This window comes from Prionailurus bengalensis, chromosome D3 (assembly GCF_016509475.1).
Source record: "Prionailurus bengalensis isolate Pbe53 chromosome D3, Fcat_Pben_1.1_paternal_pri, whole genome shotgun sequence".
NCBI classification, from domain to species: Eukaryota; Metazoa; Chordata; class Mammalia; order Carnivora; family Felidae; genus Prionailurus; species Prionailurus bengalensis.
The window spans coordinates 7,727,589-7,747,087 of NC_057356.1; the positions used below are offsets into that span (position 1 = coordinate 7,727,589).

General features: G+C 48.4%; 1 protein-coding gene across 2 annotated transcripts; it reads left to right on the forward strand.

Annotated features, from left to right (window-relative positions):
- Positions 1 to 5,233: 5,233 nt before the first annotated feature.
- MORN3 (MORN repeat containing 3) lies at positions 5,234 to 18,849 on the forward strand. 2 transcript variants are annotated; one of them, XM_043557524.1, is made up of 7 exons: positions 5,234 to 5,343; positions 7,859 to 8,031; positions 13,025 to 13,182; positions 14,717 to 14,876; positions 17,714 to 17,898; positions 18,200 to 18,283; positions 18,613 to 18,849. In XM_043557524.1, the coding sequence occupies exons 2-6, from the start codon at positions 7,887 to 7,889 to the stop codon at positions 18,275 to 18,277; spliced, it is 726 nt and encodes a 241-aa protein (XP_043413459.1). In that variant the 5' UTR covers positions 5,234 to 5,343; positions 7,859 to 7,886; the 3' UTR covers positions 18,278 to 18,283; positions 18,613 to 18,849. The 2 variants fall into 2 exon arrangements, with proteins under 2 accessions (XP_043413459.1, XP_043413458.1); XM_043557523.1 differs by having other exon boundaries at positions 5,238 to 5,357.
- Positions 18,850 to 19,499: the final 650 nt, after the last annotated feature.

Below are 19,499 nucleotides of genomic sequence, written 5' to 3' on the forward strand. Positions count from 1 at the left end.
CCCACACACCCAGGTTCAGGCAGCGCACGCGCACTTGAGTGAAGGAACGTGGCGAGGGAAGAAGAGTTTTAACGCATGCTCATTTAAATGTGGCATGAAGCTTTTTACGTCAGCTTCGTACACCTCCTCCTTTGCTGTCTTAACCCGCCTCTGACTTTTTAAAGGGCCAGAGCACTTAAAAAAAAAATTTTTTTTTCCTTAATGTTTTTATTTTTGAGACAGAGAGAGACAGAACATGAGCAGGGAAGGAGCAGAGAGAGTGGGAGACACAGAATCGGAAGCAGGCTCCAGGCTCTGAGCCATCAGCACAGAGCCCGACGCGGAACTCGAACTCACACACTGTGAGATCATGACCTGAGCCAAAGTCGGACGCTCAACCGACTGAGCCACCCAGGTGCCCCAGGGCCAGAGCTCTTTTTCACCCAATCGCTTTTTTTAAAAAAAATTAAGCATTTATGGAGAGCCTAGTATGTGCTGGGCCCAACTTACATTGTCTCCTGTATGCATTTTCCAGTTTTTCCTTTTGCAATAATTACATTAGTTAGTATTTACATGTTTGAGTAAATTTCTTCCCTTGTCCCAGTTGTGCTATTCCCTTGGAGGCAACTCTTCGAAATGAGAGGCAATGTGATGTTCTAGACAGGCCTTCCTAGGTCAAGAGGTCTGAGATTGAATCCTGGCTCAGCCACTTCCTTGGTCTTTTAACTCTGGATAGGTATCTAACTTGTGAACCTGAAGTTGATTTCTTTAAGTGAAGATAAGAATTCCTACCTGTCTTAGAGGATTGTTGTGAAAAGTACTTTCTTTTTTTAAAGAATGTAACAAGTTCTATGCCTCACACCAGCTACCTGTTATATAAATAATGGTCATTAAGTGGAATCAGAAAATAGTTTTATAGTTTCTGTAAGATAATTCCAGATGGTTTTTCAAGAGAATTTACCTAATTGCCTGGATGGCTAGCAGTATGTAATGGTGCCTCTTTCCCCACAGTGCTGCCAATATCACAGTCTATCATTTTTACACATTTTTCCTAGTCTAGACAGTATGTAATGGTATGGCAGGATTATTTTAACTTTCATTTCTTTAATTGCTGGTGAGGCTGTGCATTTTTCTTTGAGATGATTTATTAGCTGTGTTTGTTTGCTGAACAACTATTTTCAAACCCTGTAATTTCCACTGGCTTACCCCTGCAGACATTATGTTAGGTTCTGACAGAGAATTTGCTGATCGATTAAAAAGAAAAAAAAAAAAAAGGATTTGGCAGAGAGAGAGAAATGAAACTTTCCAAGGAAGGGTTAGAGGCAAGAGATGAGCTCATCCCGAAAGCAGCACTTTCCAGTAGAACTTTCTATGATAAAGGAAATGTTCTGTATCTGCAATGTCCCATATAGTAGCCAGTTGCCACACATGCCTACTAAATACTTGGAATATGACTAGTGGGACTGAGGAATTGTTATTTTTATTTAACTTAAATTTCCATATAAATAGCCACCTCGTTGATAGAGTAACCCTAGAGATTAGGAAAAAAAGAGAGAAAGGAGGGAGAAAGAGGGGCCCTACAGAGTCACTACTCGGAAGTGGCCTCATGTTTATGGAGGGACTCACATTTGGACTTTAGGCACTGTTCCCCAGAAGACAGTTCCAGAGACTGCCAGTCTGACAAGAAGGCTATGTTCAGTTTAAAAAATCTATCAAACTATACATTGATGATATTTCCACTTTTCTATATATATTTTACACTTCAACAAAAAGTTAAACAACATGTGCTGCACTTTGTATTACCCTCTGTAGGCATTTCTCTCTCTGATTTTTAATTTAACAGAATTTAAACTGAAAAGTGGCCTGTGACTCACTCTGGTCACCTGAAAACCCCTAGAGGGCGCTCATCCTGCATCAGAGACTTTGTGAAAAAACTATTGAGAGAATTCAGGAATCCTACAACTCACCCATTTAAAGAGTACCATTCAATGATTTTCAGTATGTTCACAGAGTTGTGCAGCCATCATCCCAGTCAGTTTTAGAATATTTTCATTACCCCTGAAAGAAAGCTCAAGCCCTTAACTATCGCCTTCCTAACTTCTCATCTTCCCTTCTAAGTAACCACTAATTTACTTTCTGTCTCTGTAGATTTGCTTATTCTGACATTTCCATTCACATGACCTTTTGTGTCTGGCTTCTTTCACTTAGCAAAATGTTCTTGAGGTTCATCCATGCTTCAGCATGTATCAGTGTTTCATTCCTTTTTATGGCCGAATAATATTCCATTAGATGGACAGATGACATTTTGTTTATCCATTCATATTTAAAAAAAATTTTTTTTTAAGTTTATCTATTTTGAGAGAGAGAACACAAGCGGGGGAGGAACAGAGATAAGGAGAGAGAATCCCAAACAGGCCCTGTATTAATGCAGCTCTCAAACTCATAAACCATGAGATCATGATGTGAGCCAAAATCAAGAATTGGACACTCAACCGACTGAGCCACCCAGGCACCCCTATCCATTCATCTTTTAATAGACATTTGAGTTCTCTCCATCTTTTGTCTATTATGTACACCAGAGAGTTTTGCTGGTCCTCACAGGTGGGTCCTTCCTGCCACTTCTGGGAAGCCTGAGACCCAAGTTACTCAGCATCAGAAGGCCCCTTCTCATTTTATGCAGATGGTCCTCTCAGGAGTGGATTTCAGTGTGAATGGACCCCCTAGGATTGACAACTCAGCAACTATTGGATGAAATCTGCAAGGATTTCTGGAGAGGACACAGCCTCCAGGCTTTCAGCCAAAGCTTTGTGCTCAGGAAAGCATAAGTAGGAGCATGTCTCCTCAAGGGGATGTTTATCTGTGGGTGTATAGAGGAGCCCCTCTGACCCCAGACCACACAGGAGAGCTCTCTTCACCCCAGGCTTTACAAAAGATCCTTGGGAGGAGCCCAGCTAAATTCTAGCCACTCAAGTCTGGCAAGTAATTATCAGAAGGGTCTTTGGAACGAAGCCCTCTTGGCACTTCAGTATTGGGAAGTGGCCAGTCTGTAGAGCCTACTTAGGAGTTTGAGAATAATGCTACCAGATTCTGACCCCATAGGAAGAATGATGTCATAGATTTGTAACCTGCCCGTCCAGCTGGCCTGTGGATGCAGGTAAACCTTAACCTGCTCCACATTCTTCTCCAGGGGACAGTTCTAACTTCCCTGAGCCAGGACCTTTATTAGAGGCCATCAAAGGGCTCCTTGCAGTGGTGGGACTGTGACTCGGGCCTTGGGAGAGGGAGAGAGGAGATTCTAGACCATGAGGCACCACTCAGTGGGTGGCAGGGTGGTTCTGGATAAAGTCACAAGCCAAGGACAGTTTGTACTAGGGTAAAGCCTGCTGGACCTGTGGGCCAGGCATCTGAGGAGGAAAGGAGAATGTCATGAGAAGAACCACAGTATTAGTAGTTATGACTGGCCAGGGGCAGACTCCAGACCCTACCTGGGCTACTCATGAATTTGGGACTGGAATTCAAAAAGAGCCAATTCATTGTGAGTGGTTATATAACCAAGGTATATAAAAGGCAGCTCTTTTCCACCACAAGCATGAGAAAGCTGAGTGAAGGAGACACACAGAGAGATGGAGAGACCAAGTGAGACGAAGAGGATGGCTTTGCTGTTAACAGCTTTCCAACACTCTTGTATCATTAATAAATTTCCTTTATGAGGTAGTACGAGATGGTGTCTCTACTTGCAACCAAAGGGAACCTTGGATGAGGCAAGAATTTACACAGAGCAGTTACCCTCTGCTGAGAGGAAGACACACACCCAACAAATTAACTATAAGTGATGCAATGAGTGTGGAAATCAGAGCAAAAGTCCCATTCCAAAATAAACCAAAAAACCAAAACCAAAGCAAACAAGCAAACAAAAAAGTTCCATTCCAATTGGAATGAAGAACAAAGCCATGAAGGAGAGTCTATTGATGATCAGGGAAAAGGCCATCAAAACAAGATTTTGGGGGGCACCTGGGTGGCCCAGTTGGTTAAGCATCTGACTTTGGCTCAGGTCATGATCTCACAGTTGGTGGGTTTGAGCTCCCCACCAGGCTTTCTGTTGTCAGCACAGAGCTCTCTTCAGATCCTCAGTTCCTCTCTTTCTCTGCCCCTTGCCTGCTTATGCACGTGCCCCCCCCCCCACCTCTGTCAAAAACAAAAACAAAAATACCTGAAGGAGAGGAAGGAATGATGAATGATCTAGGCTGATATCTGTAGGAACAGATATCCTGGCAGAAGGCACAGAAGAGGCAAAGCCCCTGAGGCAGGAACATGCCCAGCATTTTCCAGGAACAGCAAGGGAACACGTGTGTGGCTGGAGCAGAGTGAGACTGGGTGCCAGAAGTAGGGGACAGGTTCAGAGAGGAAAGGGGAGGTGGGTGCGCAGATGACAGGGAACTTTGGAGGGACTGTGGCTTTTACTGAGTGACCAGGGAGCCACTTCAAGGATGTCAACTGAGGAGGGAGAAGTGACTGGGGCTGACTTGTGTCCATGTAAAATACACGCATATTCAAGGGGTGGAGGGTCTGTACAGCTTCCATCAGATTTTTTTTTTTTAATGTTTATTTTTTGAGAGACAGAGCACCAGCAGGGAAGGGGTGGGGGGGAAGGGGGGGGGGCGGGGAGACACAGAATCCGAAGCAGGCCCCAGGCTCTGAGCTGTCAACACAGAGCCCACGCGGGGCTCCAACCCAGGAACCCTGAGATCATGACCTGAGCGGAATTCAGAAGTCAGATGCTTAACCGACTGAGCCACCCAGGCGCCCCAGCTTCCCTCAGATTCTTCAAGGTGTCTAGTAGACCCCTGATGAGACTCAGAACCGGTGTGATGTTGGTTTTCCCTTCAAATTTTGCCTCTTTGTCTTCGAAACGTGGCACAAAAGGCTTTAATCTTTTTCTGTCTGCTTAGGGTTTTGTATTTACCCGGAGGACCCCAAATGGGAGAGGGGCGCCGCATGGCAAGGGCAGTAGCCTCCCGGGACACACTGAGGCCCACGCTCCGCGGTTATCGGCTGTGGGGTCTTCGGGCTCGCCCACCAGCCTTTGGCCACCAGGCCTATGTACCAGCGGCCCTCGACCTCCACAGGCCCTAAAACATCCTTCCCCACGCCTGCGGATCTGCACCCTTCCGGCTGCTCAGCGAGCGCAGTCTCCGCAGGAAGGGGCGGGCACTGCCGGTGGCTTTGCTGGGGCCCCGCGTTGCCATAGCGACCCCAGCCGGGCCAGGGACGCCTAGGCGCGAGCTGCACTCGGCGACTGAAGCAGGAGGCTGAGACCCCACCGCTCTCGCCCCCGGGGCTGAGAATCCAGGTTCCGCCTCGCAGGTGAGCTGGCGCAGGTGAGTGGGGTGGGGGCTCGGGACGGACCCTCAGCCATCTGGGCCCCGCCCCTCCACCTTCCGTTGTAGTTTATTGAGATTTAGTATACAAACTACGGGGCAGAGTCCGCGCACCGCCTCATAAGGCTTCCTTTCCCTGGCAGTGGCTCCCATATTAAGACCGCAACCTCCTCCTGAGTTGAACCTGTGTTCCCGGGAAAGTGTGGGACAGAGGATGATTTTATTTTATTTTATTTTATTTTTCTGAAATTTATTGACAAATTGGTTTCCATACAACACCCAGTGCTCATCCCAAAAGGTGCCCTCCTCAATACCCATCACCCACCCAGAGGATGATTTTATACTACACTGATGAGGCATTAAGTAACACCCAGTGACATCGTAAAAAAGTTATTAGGTTCTAGGTTCTCTTACACTTCTGAGTAAGCCAAGGAGAAAGTGTCAGTTTGGGGGTAATATGACACTACCAACTTTCTGAACATTTGCTAAACTCAACTTCAGTAAGCCACAATATCTAGCTAAGACTTAAGTTGGTTTCTTTATAGTATTTCAATTTTTACAGTACCTTCCCCTTAGGGTATCTGACGCTCCTTTTCCATTTATGGTAATGACATGTGAAGTCTCTTTCTTCACATGATAAATATATTGATTTTTAAAAGTGAATTAATTTACATATAAAAATCCATCATCATACAGGTGGTACTAGGAAATGGGAGGGGGAAAAAACACATTAAATTTAAGGCCTGAGACTGTTTACTCCCTCCCAGCTTTTGCCCTTGCTGTTTTCTTTACCAAGAGGTACTTACCTGTTCCTAGGCATGATTGTCAAAATAAATGCCAGCCTGTGTGCTTGGTCAGCCTGGTCAGACTCCTGGAGACCCTGCTGTAGCCCAACAGAAGGAACTTCTTGATGTGTGGGCCCAGTGCAAAATGGAAAAGGGGGCCCTCACCCACAAAATATTAAGAATTAAAAAACAGTGAGGCACCTGGGTGGCTCAGTCGGTTGGGCGACCGACTTCGGCTCAGGTCACGATCTCACAGTTTGTGAGTTTGAGCCCCGCGTCGGGCTCTGTGCTGACCGTTTGGAGCCTGGAGCCTGCTTCGGATTCTGTGTCTCCCCCTCTCTCTACCTCTCCCCTGCTCACACTCTGTGTCTCTCTGTATCTCAATAATAAATAAACGTTTAAAAAAAATTTTTTTAATAGAATTAAAAAACAGGGACATCAAAGGAATAAACCAAGCACAGGCCCTTCTAAGGGTGGGCTCTGTTCGACTGCACAGGTTGCATACCCACAGGTTGCTGGCTGTGGGTGGTTGGATGCTTGAGATACCATGACCTCCTGAAACCTGCTCAGCCCAGAGGTCATTCTAATTGGTCAGTACCTATCAGGATATTGGTTAAATATTTCACTCTAGCCCCTTCTGCCAGCTCCACTGGCACGTGTGAGTATTGCCCAAACCCATAGAGCAGGATAGATGGTATTTGCTGAGGGGAAACAGATCCCCTGATTGGGAGGAGACCATCTTTATCACCTTGCACAAGCTGCGCCGAGACGCACAGATAGACATGAATGTCCTCACTGGAGATCTTGAGGACATGAAGAGCACAGGTGGTGGGGTCCCAGACTACAGAGAGACCTTAGACCACCCAGAGATTCCCTGCAACCCCATCAGGCGTGGCAGGAAGGAGAGCCCTGATCTGATGGGAAAACCTAAGCAGGTAATAAGGCAGACAAGTAGAATATCCGGGCAGAGGGCAGAGGTCATAGATAAAAGGATGACCATCCATCCTGGTGTGCCTGGGATCAGCCCAGTTTTGGCACTGAAATCCAAATTCCTAGGAAACCCTGCAATCCTAGGCAAACCCGGACAGTTGGTCACCCGAGATGTAGTATCCTTAGTTGGTGGGCTTTCCTGACCACTTCAAAAGCCAGGCCCTGAGCCTTTCCAGTACCCACTAACAGATAAGGCAGGACCAAAAGAACTACAGTATTGGGTGCTGGGTGCAGAGAAGGTGTCCCTGTGGGCTCTGCTACAGCAGCTGTCCACCAGCCCAGAGTGGCCTGGCTAGCTCTTCTCCCACCAACTCTCCCTGAGTGAATCCCACTGCTCACCACTGGGGGCTCCAGGCCAGGCTCTAGACTTAGGACTAGCATCCACTCTGACTGGTCATATTGGTTATTAAATATGTGACTTTCAACCATCGGTGGGGGACAGCTTTGTCATCACAAACCACCCTGCTCTACTGGTTTCCCTGGGTTCCCAAGCAATTGTGCCATCAGACCCACCTCAGGGAGGCCCTAGAGATGCAAAGGAGATGACAGATATGGGCCAGTCTAGTGCAGAAGGATCCCCCCCAAATGGCTGCTCATCTGCCCGGGAACTCCAAACTCACATGACTCACACCATTTGGGCTCAGACAAGTGCCTCCCCAGGAAGCCCCGGGATCCTGGCATTACTAGGGACACACTGAGCCCCTGATGTCCCTAACCCTTTGCCAGCACCTTTGGTCCCGCAGAAGCAGCCAACATGCCTATCTCCAAGTGCCTGCAAAAGTCGGAGCCCCTGTGGAAGGAGTGGGACCAGAAGGCCCAAAAGAATGGACTGAGGCACCAGGTGAATGCTGTCAATGGTGACTGCTATGTGGGCCAATGGAAGGACAACATGAAACATGGTGAGTGGGGGATCTTCAGGGGCTTGGGAGTATGGAGTCTGGGCCATGGTGGGTGATGGGGGCCAAGGAAGTAGCTGGCAGAGCTTGTCAGGGACGTAAGATATCATAAGATATGTCACCAAGGCTCCCCCAGGGGGTAAATGCTGCTGACCTGGACCAGCTGGGGGCCTCCACAGCTTGGGGCTCTGGAACCAAACTGAACCCTGACTTTAGATGACCAGGGACCAGCGCGGGACAAAGTGGTCTTGAGATACCAACCATAACCACGGCCTGGGTTCTAGGGACTCCAGCATAGTCCTTACCCTCTGAGACCTGGGCTAAGTTGGGCCTGGCTAGCAGGAGGAAAAGGAGCCCCCCAAACCACTTGCAGTGGTGATTCAAAGAGCTCTGATGTGGGGGTCTGACCAGTAATGAGTGAGAGAGGACACACACACACACAAGCACATACACACACAACTAGCTGGGGCTTCAAATTTAACTGTAGCTTTAACCAGCAAACAGCATGGGGGTCCTTGTGGTACAAAATCAGCCCTGAAGAAAATCAAGTGTTTTTAAGTTTTATTTATTTAGGGGCACCTAGATGGTTCAGTTGGTAGAGCATGTGACTCTTTTTTTTCTTTTAAGTTTATTTATTTATTTTGAGAGAGAGAGATAGAGCGAGCAGGGGAGGGGCAGAGAGAGAGGGAGAGAATCCCAAGCAGGCTCCATACTGTCAGTGTGAAGCCTGATGCGGGGCTTGAACTCACGAACCATGAGATCATGACCTGAGCTGAAACCAAGAGTTGGACACTTAACCGACTGAGCCATCCAGGTGCCCCAAGCATGTGACTCTTGATCTTGGGGTCATGAGTTCAAACTCTTGTAATCTCTACACCCAACATGAAGTTCAAACTCATGGCCTCAAGGTCAAGAGTCACATGCTCTTCTGACAGAGCCAGCCAGGCACCCCCCAAAAAACAAATTTTTATTCTAAACAGATGGTATGGCTTCTCACTCAGGACTTGAAATCCAGATGCTATGTTCTTAACCACTTTTCTGTCCTGCCTTCCTGAGCTAAGCACTTTGGAGTCCATAAAGCTGGGTCAGAATCTCAGCTTCACCAACTCTGGCCTTGAGGAACTAATTACCCCACTCTGAGCCTCAGTGTTCCAATCTGTAAAGTGGGAAAATACTTATCAGTAAAGATAAAAGATGACGTCTATCAAGTGTGTAGCCCAGGGTCTGTACAGAAGGGGAACTTCTTGAGTGTTCTTTGAGGGCTGAGCATGGCAGGGATCACCACTCCTGAGAACTTTCCTTGTCTGGAAGCACTCCAAAGCTCACCCAACCCAATGTGCGACACAACACCACCACTCAGCACTGACTTAAAGGCCAGACTTTATGCAGCTACTCCGGGCTTTGTGTGCAGTTAAAGATGCCTGTTTGTGTGCTTTAGTCCCTGTGGGCAGCAGGTGAGGTGGACAAGGCCCTAAACTAGGAATCAGGATCCCGAAGTTCTGACCCTGGCTCTACCACTGAACAGCTGTGTGATTTCGGGTAAGCCATCTCCCATTCTCTGGATCTCAGCTGTCCCACCTGTGATATGAACTCATGGGTTGACAAGGCCCTCTGAGCCCTTCTTCTGTGTGAGTCCTGCCTCCCCTAGGACCCTGGAGGCATAGAGCTGATTGGGCTGGGGCTCCAGAAAATGGACCTGTCAGAGAATCCAGACCCAGCCTCCCCTCTCTTCAAGACGTGCCTTTGACCACGCTGACAGGGGATTGCTGTGGTGTAAGCAGCCTGGAAGCAGTCAAAAGTCATCATCATTCAGGGCAAGGATTGGAGTGGCTAGTGCTTCCCCAGCCTGTTCATTCGTTCACTCTGCTAACACCCATTGCACTCCTAGTCCATGCCAGGCCCTGTACTGGGCATCTGCTTAATGCCAGCCCCCAGGGAGCTCCAGTCTCACAGAGAAGCCACACAGTAAGTAATATCCCATTTTAGAGAAGAGGAAATTGGGACTCGGAGAGAAGAAATTATTTACTGAGGGTCACATACCTATGTGCTAAATGACCTGGAGGCAGAAGCCAGCCTCCCAGAAAAAAAAAGGAAACATGCTGTCTGGAAAACTCAATGACTATGTATGCTACATGGTGGAGAACCATGGGGATGACTATAAAGCTATGGCCTAAGATGAGGAGGATTACTGTCAAGATATCCCAAAACAGATTCAGAATAAGACCAATGTCTATAAGCATTTTTACCCAGCAGAGTGGCAATCCTTCCTCGATTCTTTGCAGAAGAATAAGATAGAAGTTGAGTGATTGAGGGGCGCCTGGGTGGCTCAGTTGGTTAACCATCTGATTCTTGATTTCAGCTCAGGTCATGATCTCATGGTTTGTGAGTTCAAGCTCCTCATTGGACTCTGTGCGGACAGCACAGAGCCTGCTTGGGATTCTCCCTCTCCTTCTCTCTTTGCCCCTGCCCTGCTCATGCTCTCTCTCTCTCTCAAAATAAATAAATAACTTAAAAAAAAAAAAAGAAGTTGAGTGATTGGCTTATGCCTGCCCCAGGCTGAGACCTCCTCCTGGACCAGAGAAGCTGGAGCCAAAGTGTAAGATTTTAGGCAAGGAGAAGCATGTGGCTAGATCTCTCTCTCTCTCTCTCTCTCTCTCTCTCTCTCTCTCTCTCTCTCACACACACACACACACACACACACACACACACACTCCTCTCTGGGGAAGGAACTGTCTCCCAGAGGCTTCTGAGGGCCCTGGGAAAAGCCAGAACCTACTGTTTTCAGAGTGGGTGATTTGTTTATATATAGTCTGTACATAATAAAACAAGGTTATTTTGCATCAAAAAAATAAAAATAAAAGTGTGGCATCAGGATGTGAAGAGCGCCAGAGAGGAGACACAGAGGCAGCCATGAGAACACAGAGAGGTGATGTTTGAGCTGAGTGCAAAAGGATAAGGATTCACTTGGTAGAAGAGCATATCTTCTAGATGGTGGAATCAGAATGGAAGGCTTTGGGCTGTATTAAGTCTTGTTCAGTCTTGTTTTTGGAACTGACTGGAAGCCCATGTGCCCAGAGCAGAGAGAGTCAGGGGAAAGGGCAGGCAGGGCAAGGGTTCCAACCACAAAGGACCTTATTGGGGTGCATGGGGGGCTCAGTTCATTGAGCATCTGCTCTTGGTTTCTGCTAGGGTCATGATCTCTCATGGTTTCTGGGTTTGAGCCCTGCCTAGGGCTCCACACTGCCAGTACGGAGCCTGCTTGGAATTCTCTCTCTCTCCCTCTCTTTCTGCCACTCCTGCACTCTCTCTCGCTCGAAATAAATAAATAAACTAAAAAAAAAAAAAAAAAAAAAAAAAAAAAAAAAAAAAAAAAAAGGACCTTTGAGGAGGTGGTAAATTTGCCATCATCCCAGAGGCAAACAGTCTCATTAGACCAACTTGAATCACATGCCCTTCATTGAACCAATCACAGTGGCCTGGGCTGATTGGCTAGCCTTGCCAGGGGGAGGAGTCTGATCCATACAAACCTTAGGGATTGAGAGTTTGGGAGGTGCTGGTTCCCCAAAAGGAATAAAATTAGAAGGAGGACAGGTATAGACAACCCAGTGAGAGCTCTACCTCAAGAGCAAAAATAATTGGTAACATCTTTCCTATTTGCAGGCACTGTTCTAAGTGCTTTCCATACGTTAATGAATTTAGTGATAGAACAACCCCATGAGATTCTCTCATCTCCGTTTTACCGATGAGGAGCTTAATAACATTGAGGCACTTAATAACATTAAGTTATTTGTGCAAGATCAGAAAGCTCACAGGGACAATGTTGGATTTGTTCCTGAGCTACCAAGGACCAAGACATGAATTGGCCCATATAGGTACTCCACAAATATTTTATTCATCCTTTTGTTCAACAAATGTCTTTGTTCAGCATGTATTTGTCTCCTGCAACTTGCCAGGCACTGTTCCTCGGTGCTGGGAATAGAGCGGTGAGCAGAACGGACCAAAGTCTGTGTCCTCAGTGCACATTCTCCTCATGGAGAGCTAGACAATAGACAATAAATGATAAGTGAGTGAATTGTCTGTTAGGTTAGGAGTTGGTAAGGGATATGGAAAGAAACAGAGCAGGGTAAGAGCGGAAGATAGGCTTGTGATTTTACAGGGGTTGGTCAGGGTAAGCCTCGCTGAGAAAGATTTGAACAGAGACTTGCAGGAGGTAGGGAGTGAGTGAATATTTGGAGAAGAGCGTTCTAGGCCAAAGGATAAGCAGGTATAAAGGCCCTGAGGCAGAAGCATATCTGGCGGGATCCAGGAACAGCAGGGAGGCCATAGTGGTTGGAGAGCAGTCTGGAAGGCGGGAGTGGAAGACACAGACGAAGCAGGAGTGGTAGGAGAGGGTCCCCATGTGTGTTCTGGAGAACTGAAGAAATATGCAGAATATTTTCTAGAAATTCTGGCCATCTGGCATAATCATTCAGTATTATTAAGAGATAAAGCTAGGGGCACCTGGGTGGCTCAGTCGGTTAAGTGTCTGACTTCGGCTCAGGTCATGATTTCATGGTTCATGAGTTCGAGCCCCGAGTCGGGCTCTGTGCTGACAGCTCCGAAGCCTGGAGCCTGCTTCGGATTCTGTGTCTCCCTCTCTCTCTCTGCCCCTCCCCCGCTCACACTCTGTCTCTGTCTCTCTCAAAAATAAATCAACATTAAAAATATTAAAATAGAAAAAAAGAGACAAAGCTTATTAAGAGAAAAAGAAGTGGCAGATTTCTACTTGGGATTTGTTAGAGCAATCTGGTTTCAGAGCAAAGGACTGGAGAACTGCTGTTTGTAGAAATGGAACTTTCTTGGTGTTTTCCCTACTGGTGGGTGTCTAGGGCCACAGACCCTGGCCCAGCCCTTGAGAACACCAAGGCAGCCCCTGAGGCCAAGGCAGACACAGCATCTGCCCCTCCAGCCCCATGGCTGCCGTGTCTGCAATCTTGGCCCGTCTCTGTGTCATCAGGAAAAGGAACACAGATCTGGAAGAAAAAAGGAGCCATCTACGAGGGAGACTGGAAGTTTGGGAAGCGAGATGGCTATGGCACCCTCAGCAATCCTGACCAAGAGAAGGGAAAGTATAGGAAAGTATACTCTGGCTGGTGGAAAGATGATAAAAAATCGGTGAGTGGTTCCCATCATGCTCTGGGGTGTGGGCCAGGCTGAAAGCAGGCTGTGTGTGTGTGTGTGTGTGTGTGTGTGTGTAGGGGGAGCAGTCAGAGAGGCCTGGGAGAAAAGGGGGGAAGGGTTGAGGGAAGGAGGACAAGGGCACTGTGTGCGTGGGAGAAGGAAGGGGTGGGGAATCATCAAGGGTTCTCAGAACAAAACCCAGGAAACAGGAAGCAAGAGGAGAGGGCCCAGGGAGGAGCCCATGAAACCCTGTGGCTACAAAAAGCCAGCCAGGCTGTGTGGGGGCCAAGTCTCCTCCCCCATCTCCCCCACTCATTTCCTGGCTTTCTTTTCCCTGGGCATTCCTTTCTAAGAATCCCCCTTCTGTTGGGCCTGAACAAGAAGGGGGTAGGAAAAGTGGGAGCAAGAAAGCAAAGGCCACACCCTTGGCCACAGAACAAGAAAGGAAGGTCCTGGAGGTAGAAGCCAGCCAGAGGCATATCCTCAACCCATAAGTGCCTGACCCCTCACCACAGGCCATAGAGACAGATAATAACAGTGCTGCTATTGAACAACTGCTATTGCGATGCCAGAGTCACAGCATATGATGCTTCAGCTAACTCACAATATCGTCATCATCATCATCACTCATTTTATTCATAAGGAAACAAGCTCAGAGAGGTGAAGTGCCTTACCTGGGGTCACACACTGCTGGCAAGTGGTAGAGCTCAGGATTTCATGATCTCTACTCTGAAACTGTTTACTGACCAGTAGGGAGAGAGATCCCAAAATAAACAATTCACATTTAATATGGTGTTAGGATAGAGGTTTTCACAGGGAGCCCACAGGAATTGAGAATTCAGGGCAGGCTTCCTGCAGGAGGTGATGCCAAAAGGTACAAAGACTTAAACAGGGGGGGGGAAAAGGAGAAGAGGAAGTAGCGAAGTGGAAGGAACAAAGAATGTGTCAAACAGCAAGGTGTGTGTGCCCACAGGTAGGAGTGAGGGGGGAGGGGTAGGTGGGGGCCTTGAAGGCTATGTGGAGAATCAGGATTTTGAGGGGTAGATGGGCTGCTTAACCCAACTTCCTTAGGTGTGATCTGCGGGGAGTCCATGATTCTCTGTAGTTGTGGTGTTCATTTTTCTGGGGAGAAAGTCCATAACTGATCGGATTCTCTCAGAAGCATCTGTGACTTTTAATAGGGTCAAATCAAAGCTGAGGAGAGGGGGCAAACATGATCAGATGTGCGATGTATAAAGATCCGTCTAGCTGCTTACTGGGGGATGCATGAGGAGGGGAGAATGGGAGAGTTGGAGGAAGGGGACCCGTGAGGAGCAGAGACAAGATACTGGGCTGCATGAAGGTGACAGCATAGGGGTGGAGGGCAAGGGCACAACCCGGGGAGCTTTTTCAATTCACGACCATGAGCTTGGGATGTAGGGCTGAGGGAGGAAACAGGGAAGTAGCCAGTACTTGGGTGCCAGGGAAGATGCGGGTGACTTTCCTGGTGTTGGGGACGCCATGAACAGGGACACCTTCGTGCTTTCAGGGCTATGGGATTCAGTTTTTCGGACCCAAGGAGTATTACGAGGGTGAGTGGTGTGGCGACCAGCGCAGCGGGTGGGGCCGCATGTACTACAGTAACGGCGACATCTACGAGGGCCAGTGGTTGAAGGACAAGCCGAATGGGGAGGGCATGTTGCGCCTGAGTAAGTGCCCCGCCCCAATAGCCTGCTGGCCACGCCCCACCCACAACCCTTTCTCCAGCTCCAGCTAAGATGAACGACAGGACAAGATCCCTGCCCTCAAAGAATTTATATTCCTTTTTTCTTTTTTTAAGTTTATTTATTTATTTTGAGACAGAGTGGGGGAGGGGCAGAGAGAGAGGGAGAGAGAGAATCACAAATGGTCTCCGAGCTGACAGCACAGAGCCTGACCCCGCCTCAATCTCACCAATGGTGAGATCATGACCTGAGCTACAATCAAGAATCTGACTCTCAACCGACTGAGCCACCCAGGTGCCCTCCTGGGAGCTTATATTCGAAAGGGGGAGCCTAACAATAAACATCAACAATTAAGACATTTTCTTATGGTCCTAATAATCATAGTCTATGCTTACACAGCACTGAGCTCACTTAATCCTGGCTATGGTCCTATAAGATAGATACTCTTAGCCCGATTTTACAGATGAACTGAGGTACAGAGAGGTTAAGTGACTTGCTCAAGGTCAATGCAGTCTGTTAGTCGTTAGATCCAAAGTGCTAAGGAATATCCCTTGAAAATAGAAAGGTGTGTTGGATGACAAAGGAGTTGTGGACAGGAGCGATTTAGATTGACTTATGGTCAGGGAATGTCTCCCTCAAGAGGTGACATTTGAACAGAAGACTTGAAGGAAGAGAAGGAACCTGATAGGCATTGAGCTGGGAAAGAACAGAGGAAAGAGTAATCAGTCAAGTAAACTGCCTTAGCGTCAGGACTTAACCCATTCCCTACATAGCAACCAGCATGAATTTTTTACAGATTGGACCTGGTGGCTGCCCTGCTTTCAACCATCCGTAGGCAGCACCATCTGGCCCTCCTCACCTAATTGTGCTTCCCACGTCTTCCTCTGGGAATCCCTTCATTTCAGCCAGACTCATGTTCTTCCAGTTCCTCCCACGCTTTCTGCCTCAGGGCCCTTGCACTGCAGTTCTCTCTTCCCCGCAATAGAAAGAAGATCCTCCAGGTCTTTGCACTGTCTCCTCCTCAGAGAGGCTTTCCCTGTTCACTCCACTAAAGCACATCCTCCTCAGCACCTGCTTGCTTCCTTTCCTTTTTAGCGCTAGGTGTATAACCTTGGGCAAGTTTCTTTCTGTCGGTGCCTCAGTTACCTCACCTGTAAAATGGGAGTGATAGTAGTACTCACTTTGTAGGTGCTACGAACACGTCTGGCACATAGTAGGCTATCTATAAAGCTAGTGCCATTGTCTCTCCAGACTGTGAGCTGGATAAGGACCTGGACTGCGTATTTATTTTGTTCCCCACTGTTTCCCCAATGCCTGGCACATAGTAAGTGCTCTTAGTGAGGACACAGACCAGAGCTCAGTCTCCTGAAAACTCAAGATTCCAACTTCCAGTGAGATTTGGCCAAACTGAGGCATTGGGGCCACTGAGGAGGGTTTATTCCAGTCACTTCTGTCTGTCGTCCTCAATCCCCCGGGCACCCAGTGCTGTGCCTGCTTTCAGTGAGCATCTGATAGCCTGCATTTAGTGAGCACCTGCTGCGGCCACACATAGTGTAAGGGTTCTAAGTGCATCATTTCTAGTGGCCTAGACTCTGGAGACAGCTTGCCTGGGTTCAAATCCCACCGCAAGCTCTTACTACCTACGTGACCTTGGGCAATTTGCTTAAACTCTCGCGCTTTGGTTTTCTCATCTGTAAAGTAAGGATAAAAATAAAACTTAAGTAGGGTATTGTGAAGGTTCACTGAGGTTTGTGGAGTGCTTAGCATGGTGCCTGACACGTAATAGTAAATGTTCAACAATATCATAGCTCATACTTGGAGGTAGCAGGTGTCAGCAAATTACATTCCTTGAACCAAATCCAAATCCAGCTCCGCGTACGTTTTGGTAAGTAAAGTTTTACTGGCACACTGACTTGCTCATACATTTACACATTGTCCACGCTGCTTTCATGATTCGATGGCAGAGTTGAGTGGCTGTGACAGAGAACATGTGACACACAAAACAGAAAATACCATCTGCCCCTTCACAGAAAAAGTCTGCTGACCTCTGACCTAGAGTTTATCCAGTATCCTTCTAAGCCCTTTCTGCGTTTTGACTTATTTAATCTCCACCGCAATTCTGTGAGGTAGGTGTTACTGTTATTCCTATTTTACAAATGAGGAAATGAGACAGAATGGTCGAGTGATTTGCCCGAGACCACATGGCTGCGAGCATCTCAGCGGACAAGTGCTAGCTTTATTATTACTCCTTTTGCAGCACCACCACCATCCGTTGAGCAGGAGAGTTAATTCATGATTAAGAGCATGGTCTCCTGGGATGAACAGCCCTTGGCTTCAAATCTTGTCTCTGACACTTCCTAGCTCCTTGACCTTGAGCACGTCAGTCAAACTCCCTGAGCTTTCAAGCTCCATCTGTAAAAATGGAGTCCGTTATCCTTCATAGAACTGTTTTTGTGAGGAGCGCGTGAGGTCAGAAACATAGCAAAGAACCATGCGCAGAATGAGTGCTGGAAAAACATTGCCTCTTCATGTCAGTAGCTACATTTTATATAAATAGGAAACGATGTTGCTCATCCACATTCAGGCAAGTAGTGGAGGCAAGACTTGGACCGGCTGTGATTCCGGAAGCCATTGACACCCCTAGGCTCTGATGTTTATAGTTCGGGTCTCCCAGACTCCAGGCAGCCCAGCCCAGGGCACTCTCAACATCTTGGTCTCCTTCTGGCTTCCCTGTGGGCACAGTGGCATGCGGAGGGGCCAACGTGGTAGTGGGGCCTGGTTAGGTGTGTCCAGCACCCAAGTGACCCTGTCCTTTCCCCCAGAGAACGGGAACCGCTACGAGGGCTACTGGCAGAGAGGCATGAAGAATGGGTCGGGCCGTTTCTTCCACCTGGACCACGGTCAGCTGTTTGAAGGCTTCTGGGTGGACGACGTGGCCAAGTGTGGCACAATGATTGACTTTGGCCGCGATGAGGCCCCTGAGCCCACCCAGTTCCCCATTCCTAAGGTGGGCAGCACCCACCAGGGCCCTGTGGCCACACCCAGAGAGACAGAAAACAGTACCTCCCCCCCAACCGCCCACACACACCCAGGCACATCCAGCCTGGCCAGGCCTAGCCCAGCCCAGCCCAGCCAGGGAACAGACCAGATTTTGTTTTCAGTCGGGGCATCCCCATGGAGACTGGCAACGCCCAAGGCAGATAGCACTTCCAGAGTCGGCAGCACCCCACAAGGTGGGCAGCACCCCACAGGATGGCGGCCTGGGCCTCCCATGCTCCCCAATCCAACCCCTTACTGCTTCCCTCCAGATCGAAATTCTAGACCCTAATGGTGTGCTGGAGGAAGCCTTAGCCATGTTCAAGAAGACAGAGGAAGATGAAGATTGATGCCAGGTGAGGGATGGACATACTTTCCCCCCTCGGATGTGGTTGAGAAAGCTCCTGGGGTCTCCTTTGGCCAAGGGGCTCAGGGGCAGGACCAGAGGGTGGGTTTCTTTCCTCCTGCAATCCAGCTGGTTCTTTTTGGTTCCTCCCCTTCAAAACTCATTTCCTCAAAGACCAGGTCCCTCCTCAAAGCCCTTGAGTAAGGTAGTTTGCCCCAGGCCTGCACTTGTGCATCTGTCCTAGCCCCTCCTCGTGTGGGTGTTAAGTGGGGTTCCAGGAGAGGGTGATGGTACAGCATCTTTGGGTCGCCAGCTGCCACCAGCCCCTTGCCCCTGCAGAGAACACACCAGAGCTTCTGGAGAAATTCAAGCCCGTCGCCCAACTGCTCAAACCGGTGCGGCTTCTGCAGAAGTGAGTGGTGACTCGGGCACACCCTTGGCACCCTCAGAGGGCACCTCACTCCTCCCAGCACTGGATCATCCTCTCCCCAGCTGGCTTTGGGGATCCTCTTGTTACAGCTTTCATTCTGGGCCCCCATTCCTGAGCAAGGGAGTATAAAGAACCTGGTGGCTTCAGCCCAGGGCTTGCGGTGTGTGATTGTGGGTGGGGTGGAGAGGGTGGAGTTCTGGGAAGGACTTTAGGTAAGGAAGACAGACGTCCCCACGGGCTGCATGGATTTACCCAGGGGGAGAAAGAAGTCCTTACCACCCAGGTTACCGTGGTTAACATGAGGATGAAATAAGGTGTGGTTCTAATCTGAGGGTGCTGTTGTCTCCCTTCCCTGCTGGGGGACACTTGGCAATGTCTGGAGGCATTTTTGGTTGTCACAACTGGCAGGGAAAGATATTACTGGCAACTAGTGGCTAGAGGTTGAGGATCCTGCTAAACACACTATAATATACTCTAGGGGCTCCCGACTTCAGCTCAGGTCATGATCTCAGGGTTTGTGGGTTCGAGCCCCATATCGAGCTCTGTGCTGACAGCTCAGAGCCTGGAGCCTGCTTCAGATTCTGTGTCTCCCTCGCTCTCTACCCCTCCCCTGCTTACACTCTGTCTTTCAAAAATAAACATTAAAAAAATAAACATTCTACAATAGTTTTCCAGCCCAATGTCTGAAGTATAACCCTGTAACCCCATGTTCATAAAGCCCTCAGCAAGTGCCAGATATAAAGATTCAATAAACAGGGACACTATCGATGTTCTTTCTGCCCTCTAAATCATAAGC

Bases quoted from the DNA above. Each gene is read 5' to 3' on its own strand.
- MORN3 (XM_043557524.1), top strand. From the start codon at position 7,887: ATGCCTATCTCCAAGTGCCTGCAAAAGTCGGAGCCCCTGTGGAAGGAG. The intron at 13,183-14,716 runs GTGAGTGGTTCC...TCGTGCTTTCAG, and splicing joins GGAAAGATGATAAAAAATCG to GGCTATGGGATTCAGTTTTT. The intron at 17,899-18,199 runs GTGGGCAGCACC...GCTTCCCTCCAG, and splicing joins CCCAGTTCCCCATTCCTAAG to ATCGAAATTCTAGACCCTAA.